Source organism: Lacerta agilis, chromosome 5, assembly GCF_009819535.1.
Source record: "Lacerta agilis isolate rLacAgi1 chromosome 5, rLacAgi1.pri, whole genome shotgun sequence".
Taxonomy (NCBI): domain Eukaryota; kingdom Metazoa; phylum Chordata; class Lepidosauria; order Squamata; family Lacertidae; genus Lacerta; species Lacerta agilis.
This window is the reverse complement of record NC_046316.1, coordinates 9334539-9357523: the sequence shown is the minus strand read 5'-3', so window position 1 is coordinate 9357523 and position 22985 is coordinate 9334539. Positions and strand designations below refer to the sequence as shown.

The following is a 22985-nucleotide window of genomic DNA, read 5'->3' as shown; positions in this document are numbered from 1 at the left end:
TTTTTTTAATCGTTTAATTGTTGAGATGCACTTTTAGTGGTATGCGAAAGACCCAAATAATACAACATTATCATCATCATTTATATTGGCTGGGTTTCCCCAGCCACTCTGGGCAGCTTCCAGCAAAATATTAAAATACAATAATTCATCAAATATTGAAAGCTTCCCTAAACAGGGCTGCCTTCAGATGTCTTCTGAAAGTCAGATACTTGTTTATTTCTTTGACATCTGATGGGAGGGCGTTCCACAGGGCGGGTGCCACTACCAAGAAGGCCCTCGGTTATGTGCGTGGTGTGTGTGTGTGTGTGTGTGTGTGTGTGTATGTAATAAATAAATTTGTGTTCTCTGTTGCAGGCAAATGAACAGATCTATGAAAATTATGGAGGTAGGAGATGTTTCTGTTAGGAGCACTGTCACTTCCTATTATAAGCGTCCCATCCCAGGGAGGGATATGCGAGGGAGGAGACCTAATAGGAGTTGCTATTAGATCAGGCCAGGCTTACCATCTTTAATAATAATAATAATAATAATAATAATAATAATAATAATAATAATAATAATAATAAACTATTTCTACCCCTGCCCATTTGGCTGAGTTTCCCCTGCCACTCTTGGCGGCTTCCAGCAAAACATTAAAATGCAATAATTCATCAAATATTAAAAGCTTTCCTAATTGATCTGTTTTGATCTGGTTTTTTTACAATCGCTGTCCAGAATGTTCTCTTGAAGTCGTTAACTGTCTTAGGTCGTTGCTGTTCTTATATGATAATCTGAAGGTATCATTTCACAGCCTGCAAAAAAGTTAGAGCAAGTGACTGTTGCCATTTTTTCTTATTACATCCAAATTGGGTTGTTTTAAACATTTGTGCCATGCAAGCTTCCGTTTGATCTTTTTAACATCAAAACTTAAATGGCTTTTGCTTTCCATTTAGTCACGTTTTCTAGGAACTAGAATATTTCATATGAAACAAAGGGAAGACCTGGATGCCAAATGATAATTCTCTCTCTTGCCTGCGTTTCTCCCAAGAAGCAAGACGGATGCGTCCGATTTCTCTCTCCCTTCCCAAGGTCACCTTGAAGATCTTGTGTCTCTGTGACATGAGCAAGAAAAGAATATTTGACATTAAGAATACCTGTCAACAGTGATCAGTGTCTTTAATTTCAAGCTAGACTGAGAGAGACATTTGAAAATACGATGAATTGTATTAAGAATGCACCCAGTAATAAAACAATATTTTAAACGACTGCTCAGCAGCGCTTTCAGATTGATGTATGTAACAAATTTCACGAAAGCGGTTTTCTTGAGATTCTTCCTTGAGCTACCTACCTGTTGCTAATGGCTCAGTTTGTAGAATTCCCAGGCGCTTCAATGAGAGTGTCTACTGTATGTTCGAGTCTTGCTTCTGTGCATGTCGTTCTGCCCCAATCCTGTTTCTCGGCAGGTTGGGGACAACAACCGCAGTGTGATGCCCAAGGCATTGTTGGCGATGGGGGCCTCCTGGTCTGCATGGGGACACCAGTAAATTGCTAGCTTTTCTCTTAAGTTGATGAAGAATCTAATATACATTTTATTGTGCCGTATTTCAGGACTCCAGACAGCTAGCGTGATCATAGCTCTCACAGACGGGGAGCTGCAAGAGGCGCAGTTTTATTATGCAGAGAAAGAAGTAAGTTGAGCCCGAATTTCGTGGAAATGTACAAGTGTGAGCATATCCCCCTTGGAAGTTATATAATAAGTTTTTTAATACTACCTCTCACTTTAGGCTGACAGAGCGAGGAGCCTCGGAGCAATTGTCTATTGTGTTGGTGTGAAAGACTTTAATGAAACTCAGGTAATTTCCCCCCAAAAATATTGTTCTCCTAGAAATGGAATTTGATTCTTTCATTGCATTATTTTATTTTTTTAACAAGAATTTATTGGTTTTCCACATAAAAAAACAACAAATACAACAACAGCAGATACTAACAATCAATCTAAGAAAAAGAAAAAGAAAAAAAACAAATATTAGAAACTACTACAACAAAATAAAAAGGAAACAGATGCATACCTCACACACAGGAACACCAACACTCCAATTATGAATTATAATCTTGTTTCAAATCTAATTTGGGGGACTTCCCCCGTTCTCTCTTCTGCGTTCAATACTAATTTACTTTAGTAACTTTTCTAACTATTTTAACAATTCTTTCACCAATATTCATACTCTTCATCTCAACATCTTATGTCTTTTAACTTCTAAATATAACAATACAACATCACATTACAAATCTAAACTTTCTTTCATTGCATTAAAGGACAATGGGTGGTTCCTGTAAGGCACTCCCGGACCTGCAAACAAAGACAAATACTTTGTCTGAATAAGTAACACACTCCTTTGTTTTTGTTCCCCTTTAAGGTCACGCACCCTAATCACCCCCTCCCAATCTTTACTAGCATTCATGGTGTCCTTCTCCAAATGTCTCTGTCATACACATTTTCCTCTGTGCACTTTGGCCTCTTTGAACGGCTGTCATTTCTTCTTGCAATTTCACTGTCCAGTTCTACCCCGTTTGCAGAGATGTGCTCACCTTCATTTCTTAGGGGCGATTCCTCCTGAACTTGGACACACCTCAGTTCCCCAAGCATCATAGCTGTCAAGTTTCGGATTTGAAAATAAGGGATCAGCAGTCTCACCTATCCCGGGGACAGTCACATGTCAGTGGTGGGCGGAGCCAGAAGCAAAAGTGGGCGGAGCAGCAATGTAAACTCCAAGCGGACTCGGGCTCGGAGCGGAGCAAAGAGGAGGGCAGCCATGTGCTCCGCGCAATGGAGCCCCATCGTCTTCTTGTCTGATCCCATCAAAACAGGACAGGAAGCAGCAGCTGCTCAAAGGCAGCCAGGCTCCGCCCGCCAGCTAACCCTATTGGCCGGCTGAGGGGCTCGGCGGCAACGGATAGGGGCTGATGCAGGGGGAGGAATACACCCCCCTGTAAGCACGGGAAACGGCTCCCACTTGCTTTGAGGGCTGAGGCTTTTCTCTCCAAGTAGGCGAGGTCTTCCCACCCAGTCCCTGGCCAGCAGGGGAGGAGCTGCTTCCATTAAAAACGGGAAATTTAAGGGAAATAAAAAATAAGGGAGAGCAGCGGGAAACTGCTTAAAATAAGGGAGAATCCCGGGGGAAACGGGATACTTGACAGCACTGCCAAGCATCCACGTAAAAGCCATTCTGCCACCTTTCAGGTGCCAGTAGTCTGGTTCAGCTGTGGTTCAAGTGAAGCCTGTTCCAACGTACAGGCCTAGCTTCTCCAAAATGGCCCCCGGTCCACAATTAATCGAAAACCCTCCTCCCAGCACCATGGTCTCATCCACGCGATGGAGAATGGCCAGCTGGCTGTGTGTATCTCAGACAAAGCTACGTTGAAAAGGGAGTAGGGGAGTGGGTGGCGCTGTGGTCTAAACCACTGAGCCTCTTGGGCTTGCCGATCAGAAGGTCGGCGGTTCGAATCCCCACAACGGGGTGAGCTCCCCTTGCTCTGTCCCAGCTCCTGTGCACGCCAGTGCAAGTAGATAAATAGGTACCACTGCAGTGGGAAGGTAAACGGCGTTTCAATGCGCTCTGGTTTCCGTCACGGTGTTCCTTTGCCCCAGAAGCGGTTTAGTCCTGCTGGCCACATGACCCGAAAAGTTGTCTTTGGACAAACGGCGGCTCCCTCGGCCTGAAAGCAAGATGAGTGCCGCAACCCCATAGTCGCCTTTGACTGGGTGTAGTGGTTAAGAGCGGTAGACTCGTAATCTGGTGAACCGGGTTTGCTTCCCCGCTCCTCCGCATGCAGCTGCTGGGTGACCTTGGGCTAGCCACACTTCTCTGAAGTCTCTCAGCCCCACTCACCTCACAGTGTGTTTGTTGTGGGGGAGGAAGGGAAAAGGAGATTGTTAGCTGCTTTGAGACTCCTTCGGGTAGTGATCTCTATTTCTCGGGTTGATGGGTTGTGGTTCATCACGCTGCTTTCTTTTCTCTTGTTTTATTACTATGCTTTGTGCCTTACGTACATCTTATTTTAATGTATGCTGCTTTGAGGGTCTCCTTTGGCCAAGAAGCTGAGTATTAACGTAAGTAAGAACTACCGGTAAATAATAGATACTACACCTGTGTCCTTTCAAAAATGTTGCTGTATGGCAATAGTTAAGCTGTGTGGGTTGCAAGTTCAAATTTTGCACCAGCTCATTGATTGGCCTTTGGGTAGGTCATTATTTTGTTAATCTTGGTTGCCTCCCACCCCTGCAATATTGGGAAATAAAACGGGCCTAAATGGCAACGCTGTGAGGCAGATTACTGATATATGTGAAATGCTACAAACTTTCAAATAAATCTCTACGAATGTGAAGCCTTTTATGACAAAAGAAATCTGCATGTATTTTAATAAGTGGCCTTAAATCTTTCCAGTCAGCCTCTCCTCTGGGCACGTAATTCTACCATGTTCTCTGGGTGGATATCGCTGGATAATTTAAATCTTTCCTGGGTCACACGTTCTTCGGAACTTCCCAGCGGCTCCGTTTTTAATTTACTAGATATTATTTTCTCCACCACACATTAATGCGTGTCTTGTCTATGCAGCTATCGACTATCGCAGATAGCATTGATCACGTTTTCCCTGTGACTGGAGGATTTTATGCCCTCAGAGGCACCATTGATTCAGTAAGTAGGCTATTCATGAAGTCCAATAAATGCACCCTTTTCTCAATTTGTCAATCGGCGTCAGGCTGCAAACACCATTCTTTCAATCCTACAGATTCTGAAGAAATCGTGCATTGAGATCCTGGCCGCCGAACCATCAAGCATCTGCGCAGGAGGTGAGTAATGCTACCTCATCCGTTATGGATTCTGGTGATCTTTCTAGATGGTGATGTGAATTGCTGGGCTCTTTTAAATAAAGTCCTGGCTTTGAATTTCCACACGATATCATAGAATCGTAGAAATGGAAGGGACCTCAAGCGTCATCTAGTTCTAGTTCCAAGCCCCAGCAATGCAAGAATATCCTTGATTAACCAACTAGCTTCTTACAAGTGATTTATTGAACATGGTGCACCCACATTTTAGGAATATGCTTTCTTCTTCTTCTTCTTCTTCTTCTTCTTCTTCTTCTTCTCCTCCTCCTTCTCTGTTTGTTTGGCAAACCATAGCCTACAATGTGTTGTTGTTCCCTGCTGAACTTGATGATCAAATTCCATAAGATGCAAATGGCACCTACCCTCGTGAGGGAAAAACCATACACTGCAGGTCGCCATATGCATTCCAGATCACCATGAGCGAGAACCGAAGAGAGGTCAAGTGTGTCCTGGAATGGGTTCTTCAGAAGACAATGGTTCCAGTTGACTTGAGAAAGCGAGGCAAATCATTTCGTTTTGTTTCACTTTTAATTTGTACACCGCCTTTTCTATATTGCTGCACGCAAGGCGGCGTACAGCAACAAAATATACAACGAAGGACACATGCCTTCATAATGATCTGACAAAAAATAAAACATACCGCTAACTCTGAAATGGAATGACTTGTATCAAATAAAGTAATATTAAGCAATCTGTTAGAATGTAATAGTAGCACGCCGTAAAATTGACTATCGAAACATCGGCAAATAATAATAATTGAACAGAAACTCACTCCCTGTGGAAAACACCCTCCCATCAGATGTCAAGGAAATAAACAACTATCTGACTTTTAGAAGACATCTGAAGGCAGCCCTGTTCAGGGAAGTTTTTAATGTTTGATGTTTTATTGTGCTTTTAATATTCTGTTGGAGCCGCCCAGAGTGGTTGGGAAAACCCAGCCAGATGGGTGCAGTATAAATAAATAAATTATTATTATTATTATTATTATTATTAATTTATTATAAATAATGATTAAACTATGATCAGTAAAAATTACTGCATAAAATACCGCAACACATACAAAACCATGTAAAAGGATCAAATTGAGAAACAAAGACACACAACTTTGAAAACTGTGTTGTTGTTGTTTGTTTTTGAAATCATTTTTATTTGGTTTTTCCAATACAAAATTATGAAAATCCATATCCATATACAGAGATTTCTCCGAATCTCAGGACTTCCCTCCACTCCTTCCCTGGAGTCCTGATTTTAAGTATTAAAAACTGCATCTTCTTCCAAACTTTTAACTTATATATCAATCCGTATTGTCCATGGTAATAACAGTGAGGGGGGAAATGACCAGTCCATAATTTTAATGGAAGGTTTATTTCAACTGTGTGAGAGAGAATAACAGCAGGAAAAAACCCCAGAAACCCAGAAAACAAAAGTCAAAGACTGATGTGCATTATAATGAGTGAAATAAGTACCGGTATTTGTGTTGTTTTTTTTCAAGAGAATTTATTGGATTTTAATAACCAAAATACACAAAACACAAACAAATACACTACTAAAACCACACAAAATACACACAAACAAAACAATTATTAACTCATCCTTATCTTCTTTATAATCCTAAACTTGGGACTTCCTCACATCCTCTCTTTTGCGTTCATTTCTAATCTTCTTTAGTAACTTTGTAACATTGTAAAATCTACTTTCTTAACATCTGATCTTAGTCTTACAATTATAATCTACATATCTTAAATCCTGAATCTTATTCTTATCAAATAAAACATCAAATTCCACTTCACTTCTTTTATCCTTTCTTCATTTAACTTTGTTGTGCTGTAGCCTGAGTGAAATAAGTATTTGATCCCTTTGTAAAAGATGACTTAGTACTTGGTGGCAAAACCCTTGTTGGCAATCACAGAGGTCAGACGTTTCTTGTAGGTGGCCACCAGGTTTGCACACGTATGAACGGAAGAATCAAAGGGAGGCTGTCTATACCGTTCCCCTGTTCGCATCACTGAGTTATGAATTTATTCTGGATTTTATTCCGGAGGAGGGCGACAGAATATTGGCTGTCGAAACTATAAATCTCTTACAGAATCATAGAATTGTAGAGTCAGAAGGGATCCAGGGGTCATCTAGCCCATGGGTAGGCAAACTAAGGCCCGTGGGCCGGATCCGGCCCAATCGCCTTCTTAATCCGGCCCGCAGACGGTCTGGGAATCAGCGTGTTTTAACATGAGTAGAATGTGTCCTTTTATTTAAAATGCGTCTCTGGGTTATTTGTGGGACCTGCCTGGTGTTTTTACATGAGTGGAATGTGTGCTTTTTTTATTTAAAATGCATCTCTGGGTTATTTGTGGGGCGTAGGAAATGGTTCGCCCTCTCCCCCCAAATATAGTCCAGGCCCCCCCACAAGGTCTGAGGGACAGTGGGCCGTCCCCCCTTGCTGAAAACCTTTGCTGACCCCTGATCTAGCCCAACTCCCTGCAATGCTAGAATCTCAACTAAACCATCCCTTGCGTTTATGAACGGGTCTCTCCGGGTTTGTATTCACATTTTTTTCCACATATATTTCCACCTGCCTCTGTTGAATCATGGACACCCCCCAAGGCTGGGTTTTAGCGATTGAGAGAACTGAATGTTGACTGAGCTGCGGTAGATGGATTAGTCTGTCTGGATTCTGACAGTTCTCTGAGGCTTAATGTTTTGTGACCCTACCAATCTGTAGGCCCCCCGACTTGTAGTCCACTCTGCAAATATGTATCTTCCTTGATTAGAAGTGACCGAGGCGCGCAGCCTGCAAAGAGGCCCATCAGTCCGGAGTCCGAATTTCCCAGAAGCTTCGTTGCTTCGATTATCCTCACAAGTGCCCCGGCTTGATTGAAAGGTTGCGCTGGATTTGGCACCCAATTTGGCCGCCTCAGCTCCCAGGTGTGGATGCAAGCCGTCAGCTCCTCATCGGAGTCACGGAAGCAAAACCGACAGCGCCGCCAGTGCGCACCAGTTTCAACCCACCATCTCGCTGCCAGCGCTGCCTCTTTAGTTCTGGGCTGACCTTTTCCCCTTCGTTGTCTTGTCAAAATCAGCAATTTGCAATCTGACAGTAACGAAGGAAGAAAAGGACGCGTGCCGAGTCAGGGCCCCAATTTAAATAGAATTAGCCCTTTCAGCTGGCTTGTGTTGCCCGGAACTGAGTCTCGCTGTATGGCATGAAGAATGGGGCAAAAGGGGGCACAGGCTGTTTGCAGACTGTTTGTCTAGCCAGCGATGAAAATGAATAGTTTTTCCTTTTTTTTTTTTTTGTTCTATACCTGTTAATGGCAGTGGAAAATGCATAGTGCTCGTTTTCACGAACACCGCTAACATTACAGGGTGGGGTGGGGACACAGCCCTTAAAACGTAATATTTTTGTAGTGTCAAAAAACCCCACTTTTACAGGAGGTAACAGTAATAGCCAGTGTAAACGGGAAAATCCCAGGTGTGGAACTGCCCAGGCACCTGGCCCTTGGGGATAAGCCCACTGGTTTCTGCGGTGTTAAATAAAAGAAGTCCAGCCACTGGAGCAAGGACAAGACAGGGTTTATTGCGCAAAAGGTTATAGTCAAACTGCCCCCCAGAGCAGCGTTACAAGAACTTTTAAAAACTCCTATCATATCCCAGAATACAGTTTGGAAACATCATTACTACATCACGGAAAGGGAAGGGTTATACATGATTAACATATAGGAAAAACAAGATTAGCATATGGGGGAAAACAGCAATATCAGGGAGATAGCCCAGGGCCAATGTGAATTGGTGTTAAAATTAGAAGACGCCTGCTTCTTGGGAGAAAGGCGATGACAAACCTAGACAGCATCTTAAAAAGCAAAGACATCACCTTGCCGACAAAGGTCCGTATAGTTAAAGCTATGGTTTTCCCAGTAGTAGTGTACGGAAGTGAGAGCTGGACCATCAAGAAGGCTGATCGCCGAAGAATTGATGCTTTTGAATTATGGTGCTGGAGGAGACTCTTGAGAGTCCCATGGACTGCAAGAAGATCAAACCTATCCATTCTCAAAGAAATCAGCCCTGAGTGCTCACTAGAAGGACAGATCCTGAAGTTGAGGCTCCAGTACTTTGGCCACCTCATGAGAAGAGAAGACTCCCTGGAAAAGACCCTGATGTTGGGAAAGATGGAGGGCACAAGGAGAAGGGGACGACAGAGGATGATATGGTTCGACAGTGTTCTCGAAGCTACTAACATGAGTTTGGCCAAACCGCGAGAGGCAGTGAAGGATAGGCGTGCCTGGCGTGCTCTGGTCCATGGGGTCACGAAGAGTCGGACACGACTGAACAACAACAACAACAACATTGGCAAGGATACCTTGAGCACTTATCTGGGAGAGAACAATGGGATTCCAGCTGAGGGATATTAGCCCAGTGGCTTCCTGAAGCACCCAGAGATTACCTGCTGAGGCATTTCCCTGTGCACGTGGTCTCTCACCTACTGGATCATGGCAGAGAGATGGGTTCCCTTAAGGGCATCACTCCATACCCCAATGAGTTTACTCGGGAGGAGACTTTGCTTGGGTGACCCCCCCCCCCCCCACACACATAATTTCCGTAACAGTCAGGGAATGGAACTGTGCCTCAAAAGCATAATTCTCCAGCCTTCAAATAGGTCAGAACTGAGCTCTTTTCCCCCCAAGAATATTTTGCTATAATGTTAATAGTGATTTCATAGCTCCTCGGCGTCGCACTTCTTGATTTCCTTTATTCACCTGAGGTTCTCCGTAAAATAGTGTTCCCATTTCACATTTGGTGCACTGAGGACCGTTCCCAGTGAAGCCCTGCTGTATGTTACTGGGCCATGCCAGTTTCCCTCTCATTGTAACGTTTTCTCTTTACAGAATCCTACCAAGTGGTGGTCAAAGGCAACGGCTTTTATTACGCAAGGAACATTGACCAAGTGCTCTGCAGTTTCAAGATCAATAACACCATTACTCTTAGTAAGTTGGCAGGTTGTGGCATGGTGCTGTTAAGCCTTCCCACCCCAGAAAAGTGCTTTCACTAGTGTCGTGGTGTGAAATGGTAACAGGGGAAGAATTTTCATCCTCGTGGCTATTTTTGCATCAATCCCATAGTACTTGGGCTTGTCTTGCTGGTACATGCAGGGGATGTTCGGCCAACGCATTTGTCACCATTGGAATGGAGGTTACGAATTTGATAATCCAGAACACAAAAGCACAGGCAGGGTTGCAAAGTTTCAGGAAGATGAGGAAACCTACACTTGTTAAATTTCTGCATGTCCTGCAGCTGATAATGTCGGTCTGTATTCTCTGTCAAGGAGTACAACATAGCCACACCAAGAGAGCCTTTGCATTATTTTCCTAGGTAAGGATTTCATGAACCTCATCCGAAAGAAGCAAGTTTGAACTTCCCTAACGTATATTTAGCACATGGGTAGGCAAATTAAGGCCCGGGGGCCGGATCTGGCCCAATCGCCTTCTAAATCCGGTCCGGGAATCAGCATGTTTTAACATGAGTACAATGTGTCCTTTTATTTAAAATGCACCTCTGGGTTATTTGTGGGGCCTGCCTGGTGTTTTTACATGAGTAGAATGTGTGCTTTTATTTAAAATGCATATCTGGGTTATTTGTGGGCCTAGGAATTCATTCATTACCCCCCAAAAAAGTATAGTCTGGCCCCCCCACAAGGTCTGAGGGACAGTGGACTGGCCCCCTGCTGAAAAAGTTTGCTGGCCCCTGACTTAGCACAAAAGTGCAATGACTCAACCAGCATCGGTTAGGGAATCAAATCACTCCAAAACAGAACAGACAAGTATTATATATGTATTTTTAATATAAAAAATTGTTCTACTCTGAATGAAATGAAAGGGAAGACGCACATATAACCTGCAACTCGCTGGCTGAAATGTTAAAAAAGAAGAAAGGAAACCTAAAACGATTAGCTTCTGTAACGATTTTTTTTTTTTTTTTTTGTAATGAAACGGGCGCTCTTCATAAACTTGCCATCTAAAGTTTTTATGGCTGCTTTGTACTAGCATACAGAACAAGTGATTTTTCGTTTCTTCCCTTCAGATGAAAAGCCAACAATTGTTCAAGACACATATTTACTGTGCCCTGCTCCAGTGATAGCAGATGTCGGACAGTAAGTACATTGTGTTTCTACCTGTTCCTCGCACCACCTCTTAGTTGTCGTGTTTTCTTCCCCCCCCCCAAAAAAAAACTAAAATGCCCTAAATGTGAGAACTGCCAACTGAAATATATCAGTGCTAAGGGGTTAGAAACTTTTGGGGTGGGGGGTGGGGGAGGAAATCATTGGTTTTATTATTTCTTACGGTAAACAGAGGGCAGAGAGAAAGACCACCGTTTTAATCGACGTCTCTGTTGGCTCTCCAGGGTGGTTTACCTGCAAGTCAGTATGAATAGTGGACTGACATTCATCTCCAGCTCAGTCAGTATCACCAGCACCCACTGTGTAAGTATAAACCACGAAACTGAGGGAAGGAAGGACCTAAAACGCAGAAGGAAGGACCTAAAACGCAGAAACAAGGGACTAAGGGGTTGGGTGGAAGGGTGTTGTTTTTGACCACCGATCCAGCTCTTGATAATAATAATAATAATAATAATAATAATAATAATAATAATAATACTTATACCCCGCCCATCTGGCTGGGCCTCACCAGCCACACTGGGTGGCTCCCAACAGAATATTAAAAACTCGATAAAATATCAAACATTAAAAACTTTCCTAAACAGGGCTGCCTTCAGATGTCTTCTAAAAGTCAGATAGTTGTTTATTTCCTTGACATCTGGTGGGAGGGCGTTCCACAGGGCGGGCGCCACCACCGAGGAGGCCCTCTGCCTGGTTCCCTGTAACCTCACTTCTCACAATGAGGGAACCGCCAGAAGACCCTCGGAGCTGGACCTCAGTGTCTGGGGTGAACGATGGGGGTGGAGACGCTCCTTCAGGTATACTCAAGGGAACATGAACTGGATTTGACAGGGCCTGCCAACCTTGCTTATTCCTGACAATCTCACATCTAAAGCAGAGGCTGGATGGATGGGATGGGGGGTTTTAAAGCCAAGAAAGGGATCTGTGAGTGTAAGACCCCTTTTGTTTCCTTATTACCTCACGGCCACCTGAAACACTCTTACTGCTATCCCATCTTACTGTCCGTGTCGAAGCCGGGCTTTGAGAAAATGTACATAAGAAGATGGCTCTATAGCAGGCCTAGGCAAACCCGGCCCTCCAGATGTTTTGGGACTACAACTCCCATCACCCCTAGCTAACAGGGATGATGGGAGTTGTAGTCCCAAAACATCTGGAGGGCCAGGTTTGCCTAGGCCTGCTCTATAGGTACCCAGGCTCGAATCCACCTAGGACTTTCAACGTTAATACCAATGCTTCAAATTGAGCCTGGAAACTTAACCGGGGGCCAAGACGGGCCTCTCCAAATTGGCCTGGTGGAATCAAGGTGCCTAGGACCTGTCAGCAACATGGCTTCAGCATTTTGTACCGATTTCATTTTCTGAACAGTTTTCAGATGGTGCTTTACAGTAGTCCACTCTTGGGCTTGGACTACTGCAATGCGCTCTATGTGGGACTGCCTTTGAAGGTGACCCGGAAACTACAACTGTTATTATTATTATTATTGAAAACCCAACAACCTTCCTCTTCACGCCTGTTTTCGGTTACTGCTACCAGCCAGATGGGCGGGGTATAAATAAATAAATTATTATTATTATTAGGCGTGAATGACTGTGGCGAAGACCGATTCTGCAGGAACAGTTGTTGGTTGGCCGCTTTCTAGCGTTGCATTTGAAAAAAACAAAAATTCAAAACGAGGTTTTAAGCACTGTTTTTGCTCTGCTCCAGTCTGGAGTTACAGTCTCTGGGTGTCAAACCTAGATAGAGGGGGGGACACTGGTTTATGCACATCACTGCTCCTCCCTGAACACTGCTTTGCACTAGAGAAGCTGTGCCTGGCGTTCGAAGAGATGAGCTTGTGTGGCTTCCTTCTTCATAAGGAGAGAGAGCAACGAAATTGATCTAATGTGCTGCCTTAGGGCCTGACTGAAGCCAAACGACATTCGCAGATGTCATAAGTATCACATTTATTTGAATCCCAATTTTTCCTTTCAAAAACACATGAAGCAGCTTACAAAAAAATGATGCAGCGGAGATTAAATTGAAAAACAACAAATGCTGACTAATATAGCAGCAGTAAGCGTGGTAAAAGTCCACGATACAAACTTTAATTTAAAGAAAATCCTTTCCAGTAGCACCTTAGAGACCAACTGAGTTTGTTCTTGGTAGGAGCTTTCGTGTTTATGCACACGAAAGCTCATACCAAGAACAAACTCAGTTGGTCTCTAAGGTGCTACTGGAAAGGATTTTCTATTTTGTTTCAACTATGGCAGAACAACACGGCTACCCACCTGTAACTTTCATTTAAAGAAACAACAACAGTGGATCATTAAACGCTTGTTAGATAAAAAAAAATTAATGAAAAGAAAAGAATAAAGAGTTGCAAATTCAATGCTTAATTGCAAAGGACTTGTGATTAACGGTGGATTAATGGGGAAGAGCTGTAGCCTTGCAGAAGCTCCCTGGTTTACTCTCAGGAGACGGGGACTGTTATTGGTTATACTGGATGCGGGTGGTGCTGTGGTCTAAACCACTGAGCCTCTTGGGCTTGCCGATCAGAAGGTCAGTGGTTCAAATCCCCACAACGGGGTGATCTCTCGTTGCTCTGTACCAGCTCCTGCCAACCTAGCAGTTCAAAAGCACACCAGTGCAAGTAGATAAATAGGTACCGCTGCGGCAGGAAGGTAAACAGCGTTTCCGTGCGCGCTGGTTTCCATCACGGTGTTCTGTTGCACCGGAAGCAGTTTAGTCATGCTGGCCACATGACCCGGAAAGCTGTCTGTGGACAAACGCCGGCTCCCTCTGCCTGAAAGCAAGATGAGCGGCGCAATCCCATAGTCGCCATTGACTGGGCTTAACCGTCCAGGGGTCCTTTACCTACACTGGTTGCAGCGAAGGAGGCAAGGTGGGGTTTGCCACATTCCCCACCCAGCGCCGTTCCTTTGAATTTAGAAGGCTGAGCTTCCTTAGTAAAGTCTTCGGTAAAAGTTCCTCGGCTGAATTTTCAGGGTGTTAAAGCCAGAAGCAATGGGCACCCTGGGCTCAGCGGGGCATGTGTCCCAGATGTTTCAACGAGTGCCCTGAGTACTGAGGGCATCTCGTGGCACTGATAAACGGTGGTGTGGGTGCCAGTAGTTCAACAAGCACGGCAGCCGTGGAAAGAAGGAAGTTTTTGTTCCCAGTCCTCCACCTCGCCCTTCTCTGAAGCACTGCATGCTGGGTGATAGAGCCCAGTGGAAACCCAAAGGTGTTTGCAATTGTAGCTGTTTTAAAGAGAGAGAGAGAAGAGAATGCCTGCACATTTATTTATTTATTTTGATAATACGTTTTATTAGTTTTCAATTCCAATAATCCAGTAAAAACAATGCCAAATTATAATACGATTCCTAATACAAATCATTCAAATACCGAATTATACAGGTGAAACTCGAAAAATTAGAATATCGTGGAAAAGTTCATTTATGTAGGCAATTGTTTTCATTCGCTACTGGAGTTTAATATATGAGATAGACTCACGACATGCAAAGCGAGATATGTCAAGCCTTTATTTGTTATAATTGTGATGATTTTGGCATTCAGCTGATGGAAACCCCAAAGTTGAGATTGTTAATTTGGGGTTCTCATCAGCTGTATGCCATAATCATAACAAATAAAGGCTTGACATATCTCGCTTTGCATGTCATGAGTCTGTCTCATATATTAGTTTCACCTTTTAAGTTGAATTACTGAAAGAAATGAACCTTTCCACGATACTCTAATTTTTCGAGTTTCACCTGTATAATTTAGGTGGCCCCCTGCGCGCTAAAATTAATGGTTTGATGATTTACGTTGTTCCTGCGTTCCAAAATCTTAACGGATTTCAATTACATGCCCGTCATAATGGTTATCCCTTATGCAACAGCTGCAATATTCATAACTTCTATTCATGTTGACACATTACGTAATTTATAAGCGTGCAGGTGAAGATCTCGTACTATGTCATTGCTTTCCCTGTGTGTGACATTTATTCTGCCCGTGGTGTTTCTTCCTGTCCTTGCCATCATCGGCTCATACGCCGCACGTCTAAAACCGCGATTAAATCCGTACGTCTAAAACCGCGATTAAATCCGCGTCGATTGCAACGCAAAATAAACAATGCCCGGTTCTGTTGCAAAATCCGTAACCTAGGAATACTTTGCTTGCTTGCAGCATCGTGGGACGATTGTTTTCATTGTGCTTCTGATCCTGTTCCTGCTCCTGGCCTTGGCTCTCCTCTGGTGGTTCTGGCCGCTCTGCTGCACCGTGGTAAGTGTGCGGGTCGTATTCAAGGCTGTTATTTGGCCAGGGGCAGGAGCTAAAGTCCAGGAGAAGGGTAAAAAGGAAGAGGAAAACGCTCCCTTGTTTGACCCGAGAAATGCAGAGTTTCCACCTCCCTTCCCTGCACGCCCAAAATTGTATTGATTTCCAAATATAACAAAGCTTAAGAAAACAGCCGCCTCTCTTACTAGGTTCCTGAACTTTTAACAGCAAGCCGACACATGCAGATTTAGGAAACGAAGGTTTTTCTTTTCACTTTAGCTTCCGGCCAGGAAAGACTTCCTCATTTCTGTGCAATAGATTTTTGTTATCCTGGGATATGTATATATTTTTAACCAAAGGGTCACATGGAAACGTTTTAAATATATTAATAGCATCCTAACACAGTGAGAAGTCTGTTGTTGTTGTTGTTCAGTCGTTCAGTCGTGTGCAACTCTTCGTGACCCCATGGACCAGAGCACACCAGGCACCCCTATCCTTCACTGCCTCCCGCAGTTTGGCCAAACTCATGCCAGTCGCTTCGAGAACACTGTCCAACCATCTCATCCTCTGTCGTCCCCTTCTCCTTGTGCCCTCCATCTTTCCCAACATCAGGGTCTTTTCTAGGGAGTCTTCTCTTCTCATGAGGTGGCCAAAGAACTGGAGCCTCAACTTCAGGATCTGTCCTTCCAGTGAACACTCAGGGCTGGTTTCTTTAAGGATGGATAAGTTTGATCTTTTTGCAGTCCATGGGACTCTCAAGAGTCTCCTCCAGCACCATAATTCAAAAGCATCAATTCTTCGGCGATCAGTCTTCTTTATGGTCCAGCTCTCACTTCCATACATTACTACTGGGAAAACCATAGCTTTAACTATACGGACCTTTGTCGGCAAGGTGATGTCTAGAGAAGTTTAGCTGCTGGTAAAGGGACAAAAACAGGCCATCCTTGTTTCTTTTGCTCAATTTCCATCCTTTTCTCTTATTGTTAAAGGCATAGGAGATGGGCCAGGATAAACTAGGTGACTAGAGAGATTCAGTCTCAGATCAGTCGTGAACTAATGGGACGACTTTGCCCTTTCCTGTTGCTCATCTTTTCCGTTTCATAAAAAGGCAACAACAGTAAGCGTTCCTTACAGGGATTTTGTGAAGATTTATTAAGGCAGAAATAGAGTTGCCTGTCCTTAACCTTGGCTGTAAGGAGGCTAAACAATAGCGTATTGAGTGGGAATGGTTAAAAAAGCAGCCAAGGTATTCAGAACAAGAGCAGGAAACCTGACTTTAAGAAATTGTATTAAATTAAATTAAATTAAATTAAATTAAATTAAATTAAATTGGTTTGATTTGTAATAATTTGGAAAATTAATAAAATAATTTTTAAAAAGAAGCAGCAGCCAAATAATAATAATAATAATAATAATAATAATAATAATAATAATAAATTTATTATTTGTCCCACACCCATCTGGCTGGGTTTCCCCAGCCACTCTGGGCAGATCCCAATAGAATATTAAAAACACGATAAGACATCAAACATTAAAAACTTCCCTAAACAGGGCTGCCTTCAGATGTCTTCTAAAAGTCAGTTGTTTATTTCCTTGACATCTGGTGGGAGGGCGTTCCACAGGGCAGGTGCCACCACCAAGAAGGCCCTCTGCCTGGTTTCCTGCCAAGATGTTTCCAGAGCTTTGGGGCTCATGTTTAACAAAAGGATGCCTTGAAGGAAGCTCGACTGTTAGCTCCTTTCTCGCAGGAACGGGTGCTGGGTGCTTTCATTGCGCAGAGAGCCCTTAGTAGATTCTGCAGCCAGCAGCAAAGCAATTAGAGTCTCGGGCTACATGCCAGGACAACACCCCAGAACTTGCACTTGCTTGTAAGTTTAGAAAATGAGTCACTTCCTCGCTGCTCAGCTCTGCTTTTGCGAGATACCCCTGGCAGGGTTTTCATCTGGAAGACTCTTGCTTTTTTTCTGGGCACTGGAAAAAGATTCGTGGCGGCTGTGCTTGCAGGATGATACAGAGCCCAGAAGCCACATTCCAGGCAGAGGCAGAATTCATTAGATATTAGTGGTCCACAGACAACAAAGTAAAGTTTGCTTTCTAAAGAGCAAACATATTTTTTAAAAATAAATCAATAAGTTATTTCTTCAGAAAAATAATAATGCCAAACAATTGTATTTCAGCTGCAACTGAGGGCTGTTTCATATATTGTCAGCTAGAAATCTGGGCCAGGATCCAAGCCAGCTGCCCCTGTATGATCTTTTGATTTCCTGCGTTTATACTTTCTGTGTACATTTTTTAAAAAAAAATCTTCAAGTATCCACTGCTTATTAAACTAAATTTAGCATGCCAGCAGAATTATATGAGTGGATTGCATTAATTTCCTCAAACCAATTATATCCGCGCCATCTTATACCATTAATAAAACTGTAAAAGAACAGTTTTAACGAGATTGCCAAGAAGGAGAAAAATCTGAGCACACTAAAATGCGTAAAGCATAACTGACGCGTTCATGGCTAGTTCACGATGGTAGGCTGTCCTCCTTCAGTTTCTGCAAACTTCACGTCAGGGTACATTTTCATTTTTGTCAAATTATCCCTGATTTGCCAAGGGTGTTTTAAAGAGCCACACCCACCACAGCTGCGCAGCCAGTGGCAACAAGTTCAAGACAGATGTGCGGGCTGGATGGTTGCCCCACTTCTCCATGATTAAATGCCTACGGTTGCAATCCTAGCCCCCTCCCCCAGATGTTGATTGTTGCCTGTGCTTGTCGGGGAGCTCCATTGCCGCAGAAGCCCTGAGCTTTTACCCCTTTGTCAGGAAGCTACCTCCCCAGGATTGGGCTAGATGGCCCTTGTGGTCCCTTCCAGCTCTACGATTCAGCCTCTCCTCCTTCCTGAGGGGAAGAGTTGTGAGCGGGAGCTGGTTCCTGCGTCGGCAGGGGGGCATTCCGGCCCACTGCATCGGCTGTCCCGCCTGCCGCACCGCGCCCCTGGCAGCCAACCAATCGGGTTGGCCGAGAGGGCAGGGTTTAGCCCCTCTTACGCGGCCGCGGCAGCACTGACCCCTCATTGCTCTCCGGATTTCGTCGGATCACCCGCCAACCTTCTCTTTACCCTGTTTCTCATAAAATAAGACGTCCCTATAAAATAAATCATGGCAGGATTTTCAAGCATTTACGAAATGTAAGACATACCCCGAAAATAAGCCGTAGTGCTGGGTGCAGTTCTGGAGGGCGCCAAGGAAGAGGCGAGGCTGCCCGCACCTTAAAGCCTCCTTCCTGCTGGAGGAGCCGCCCTCCAGCTGCTGCCCATCTTCTTTACCGCAGCGCCGCACCGAGCGGAACACCCAGCAGCCTCGCCTCTGCCTGGCCCGGCCGAGGCCTGCCAGCTCGGCGCCCGGAACCGGCGGCTGCTGCAGTGCCGAGCATAACGCCTGGCAGCGCTGCGCAGAGCGCCATGAGCCAGTGGCCTCCCCTCTGCCTGGCCTTGCCTCCGCCTGCCAGCTCGGCGCCCGGAACCGGCTGCTCCTGCAGCGCCGAGTGGAACACCCGGCAGCGCTGTGTGGAGCACCCCGAGCCAGCGGCCTCGCCTACGCTTGGCTCGGCCGAGGTCTGCCGGCACGGCACCAACAATTGGCTGCTGCTGCAGCTGTGAGAGGGACGCCTAGCAGCGCCACGTGGAGCCCCGAGCCAGTGGAACCCAGCAGAGAACTCAAGAGGTTAAACTATTGGGATTGGGACTAAATTACTCCTCCCCCCCCCAAAAAAATACTTGCCATTGTATTTGAATTTCCTTTGTGTTAAAAGAAGAAAAAAAGTTTAGCAAAGAACATACATAAGCTGTGCAGTCTTGGCAGCCTGCACCCACATTTAGTACTTCTCATGGCTCTCACTTGGTCCGTTTATAAATCTGTGGTAATAAAAATAAGACATCCCCTGAAAATAAGCCATAGTGGGGTTTTTTGAGGGAAAATAAATATAAGACGGTGTCTTATTTTCGGAGAAACACGGTAGTTCATTTCTACGCTTCTGACATTGCTGTGGACTTTTGGTTGGTTGCCTTGGTTGTCCAATTGGCAAATTGGCTCCGCCTCTTGGTTTTTCGCCTACCTCGTAGCAAATCGTCACAACTTTTCTGGTATTGGCGGTTAGGCATTGGAATATGTGCGGTGTATTTGGGCGGCAAGGTGTGGCCATCACCTACCCCTCCTCTTGTTTGGGTATTCCGTTAAAGGAATCCGGCGGTCGTGGATCCTGTCCGATGCCCTGCTGGTGGCTAGGGCCATGGCACGACCCCGGTGACATCAGGGGAAGCTCCCAGTTGTATTTGCACCAACAAGCTCCTCCTCCTGGTGGTTAACCCTTGAATGACTCCCCGCCGAGCGGGGTGGACTCATGTTCTGTTGTTTGATCCAGTGCCTAAGCCCTAAGCCAATACCTCTCACGTGCTGTAACCAATAAAAGTTGTGGCCTTTTCTAGCACACTAACCTAAATACACCGTGTCCTTGTGTCTTTCTTATCCTCAAGCGGGTGGCGGATCCTCGACTCACAACGTGATCTGTGAGTTTCAGGGCCCGGTGCCAAACGCTGGATCCGAAAGCCCCACAGATCTCCCGAGCTGCCCAATCTTTGGAGCTGGTACAGCGAAAAAGGGAAAAGTGCCTAGGCCTACCTTTCGCTTTGTCCTGCAGGAGCTGGCAGGATTGTAAGCGCAGCAGTGCATACAAAACACTGCGGTTTTTCCGTGGCCCCTCGCTAGGAACTTTGGTGGAGCAATCTCAACCTTAGAGGCTTGTAGGAATCTCATACCTGTTAGGTTCATTTTCCACGCTTTAGCAACGGCACTGTTGAGCCTGGAACGGGAGTGGCTAACCTCTGGAGCTGCAGATATTTTTGGACTCCCAACATCCACCAGCGCCAGCCAGCATATTCATCCCCCCCCCAATTCTATTTTATTAAGTTTCAACATTTTTTACATATGCAGTCATAACACGATTTTGTCTTTTGTTTCTGTTGACTTTCCGCCCCTTTTTCCCGTGCAGTTGTTTTCCCCTCCCCTTTTGCTTCACCCCATCTTTTATCTGTCAAATCATAACCGCAATACAGTGGTACCTCGGAAGTCGAACGGAATCCGTTCCAGAAGTCCGATCGACTTCCAAAACGTTCGGAAACCAAGGCATGGCTTCCGATTGGCTGCAGGAAGCTGTGGAAGCCCTGTCAGATGTTTGGCTTCCAAAGAACATTCTCAAACTGGAACTCTCATTTCCGGGTTTGTGGCGTTCAGGAGCCAAAATGGATGAGTACCGAGGTGTTCCAACAACTAGGGGTACAACTGTATTATAATCTAATTACTTTTGTTACTCATAGCTCAAATCCAGCTCGCGAATTCATCATACTATAATATTTCTTTAACTAGTCCGAAACAGGCAACCATTCTTCCACAAAACACTTAGATTCCCTAAGTTTTGCTCTGGTTCTGCTTAGCCCATTGTCCATACATCTTTGGTTGGAACGTCTACTTCCTTCCATTTCTGTGCATATAAAATCCTAACTGCTTTAACTTTTTTTCGGGGGGGGGGATTTCTGCCAGCATATTCAACAGTCTGTTTTTGTGGGAGTTGTGGTCCAGTAGCATCTGAGGGACACCATTTGTCTGAAAGAAACTTGTCTGAACCTTTCAAAGAGATGAAGTTGATAAACCAGGCTGTTTCATTGAGTGAAAAATGTATTTTAATATTTGTTGGAAGCAGCCCAGAGTGGCTTGGGGGACCTAGCCAGATGGGTGGGGTACAAATAAAATAATAATAATAATAATAATAATAATAATGGTTGTAGATGGGGGACAAAGCTTGCAGGCACTGACAGGCCTCTCTCTCTCTCTCTCTCTCTCTCTCTGTGTGTGTGTGTGTGTGTGTTTTTCAGGTCATCAAGGAGCCGCCCCCGCCGCCCCCAATGGAACCTGTAAGTATGTTGTTACTCAAGCTGTTAATCTGGAAGCAGCATCATTCCCCTAGGGGCTCCTAGGAACAGCAGCAAATGGAGCAGGCTAGGTAGAGAGAAGAGTCTTCCATTAATTTAGCCAGTAAGTGAGCGACTGCAAACTGAAACTCCCAGTTCTCCGGGAAGGAAAACAACACGGTTTCCATTTCCTTTCTATGGGAAAAAGAAACAGCTGTCTAGCTCAGGCTTCCTCAACCTCGGCCCTCCAGGTGTTTTTGGCCTACAACTCCCATGATCCCTAGCTAGCAGGACCAGTGGTCAGGGATGATGGGAATTGTAGTCTCAGAACATCTGAAGGGCCGAGGTTGATGAAGCCTGGTCTAGCTCTACCATTGGAGCTTCCCTCTTTTTCCCCGTCCCTCAGAAGGAAACACGAATGGGGATATTTGAGGTCACAGTGGGCTGCACTCAGCTGCCAGCTTCCTTTTGCTTAATGCAGGTTTTTGTTTTTAAGGAAGAGGAAAAGAGGCACCAGCGTGGTATAGTGGGTAAGAGCGGTAGACTCGTAATCTGGTGAACCGGGTTCGCGTCCCCACTCCTCCACATGCACCTGCTGGGTGACCTTGGGCTAGTCACACTTCTCTGAAGTCTCTCAGCCCCACTTGCCTCACAGAGTGTTTGTTGTGGGGGAGGAAGGGAAAGGAGAATGTTAGCCACTTTGAGACTCCTTTGGGTAGTGATAAAGCGGGATATCAAATCCAAATTCTTCTTCCTCTTCCTCTTCCTCTTCCTCTTCTTCTCCTTCTCCTTCTCCTTCTCCAACCAGTATCTACATTAGCAATACTCAGCACTTTTTCGGCTGAATTTGTTTGGCTGGCGCAGGTTAATGCCTGTTATCCACGCCAGAGCTAGCACACTTAAAACGGAAGAGGAGTCCCAGCAGCACTAAAAATGTGTAAAGAGGAGCGTGGGTGTATGGGTGCAGACGCTGAAATAAGTGTAACATGATACACATTGGTGCAAAAACACCCGATACAGACTAGTGGAGTTTGAGCTGGCAGTGACAGACCAGGAAATTCTGAGGGGTAGTTTGCTTCCAGATGCAGCAACATCTTCCGCAAGAAACAATGATCAAAATAATAGTTGTATAAGCGGAGCAATGAATAAACAGGAGTTTGCGAGAAATATGGATAGTTTCAAAAGTATAAAATGCCATTTTTTTATTAATGCATTGCCTTTTGGGCAATGCCTTAGAATATCTAGCATTATAACTGAAAGATACTCGGAGTCCAGTGTGATTTTCATGCTCTTTATTCAGCTCATAGTAGTGAGGAATGTAGTTCCCCCAAAACGTTTGCTTTATATACACTATTTACACAATGGGCCCCACGTGATTGGCTAATTCCGGGATACTCCTGTATGCCAATCAGAGTGCGGATTCACTTCCACCTGGAGCTGGATTGGGTGGCTCCTGCAGACCAATCAGACTCCTGCAATCTCAATCCTATTGTTCTGGGACCAGTCAGACTGCTGCAATCTCAATCCTATTGTTCTGAGACCAGTCAGACTGCTGCAATCTCAATCCTATTGTTCTAGGACCAATCAGACTGCTGCAGTTTGGATCCTATTCAACTCAGTACATAACAATAACGTACAATACAGCTTCAGAATCTAAACAGATTTTTGAAGCTCTCTCTCTATTTGATTACAGATAAATAGCCTTAGCTAAAAAGGCAAAGAGCCCCTCTCTTCTTCTTCT

General features: G+C 44.7%; 1 protein-coding gene across 1 annotated transcript in view; it reads left to right on the top strand.

The window, feature by feature from the left end:
- ANTXRL (ANTXR like) overlaps positions 1-22985 on the top strand; it is a 51249-nt gene that overhangs the window by 9630 nt on the left and 18634 nt on the right. The window contains exons 5-14 of the mRNA XM_033148436.1: positions 355-385; positions 1588-1667; positions 1764-1832; positions 4596-4676; positions 4771-4831; positions 9748-9846; positions 10940-11009; positions 11261-11339; positions 15201-15296; positions 21209-21247. Coding sequence (XP_033004327.1) covers positions 355-385; positions 1588-1667; positions 1764-1832; positions 4596-4676; positions 4771-4831; positions 9748-9846; positions 10940-11009; positions 11261-11339; positions 15201-15296; positions 21209-21247 — 705 coding nt within the window. The remainder of the gene's footprint in view (positions 1-354; positions 386-1587; positions 1668-1763; positions 1833-4595; positions 4677-4770; positions 4832-9747; positions 9847-10939; positions 11010-11260; positions 11340-15200; positions 15297-21208; positions 21248-22985) is intronic.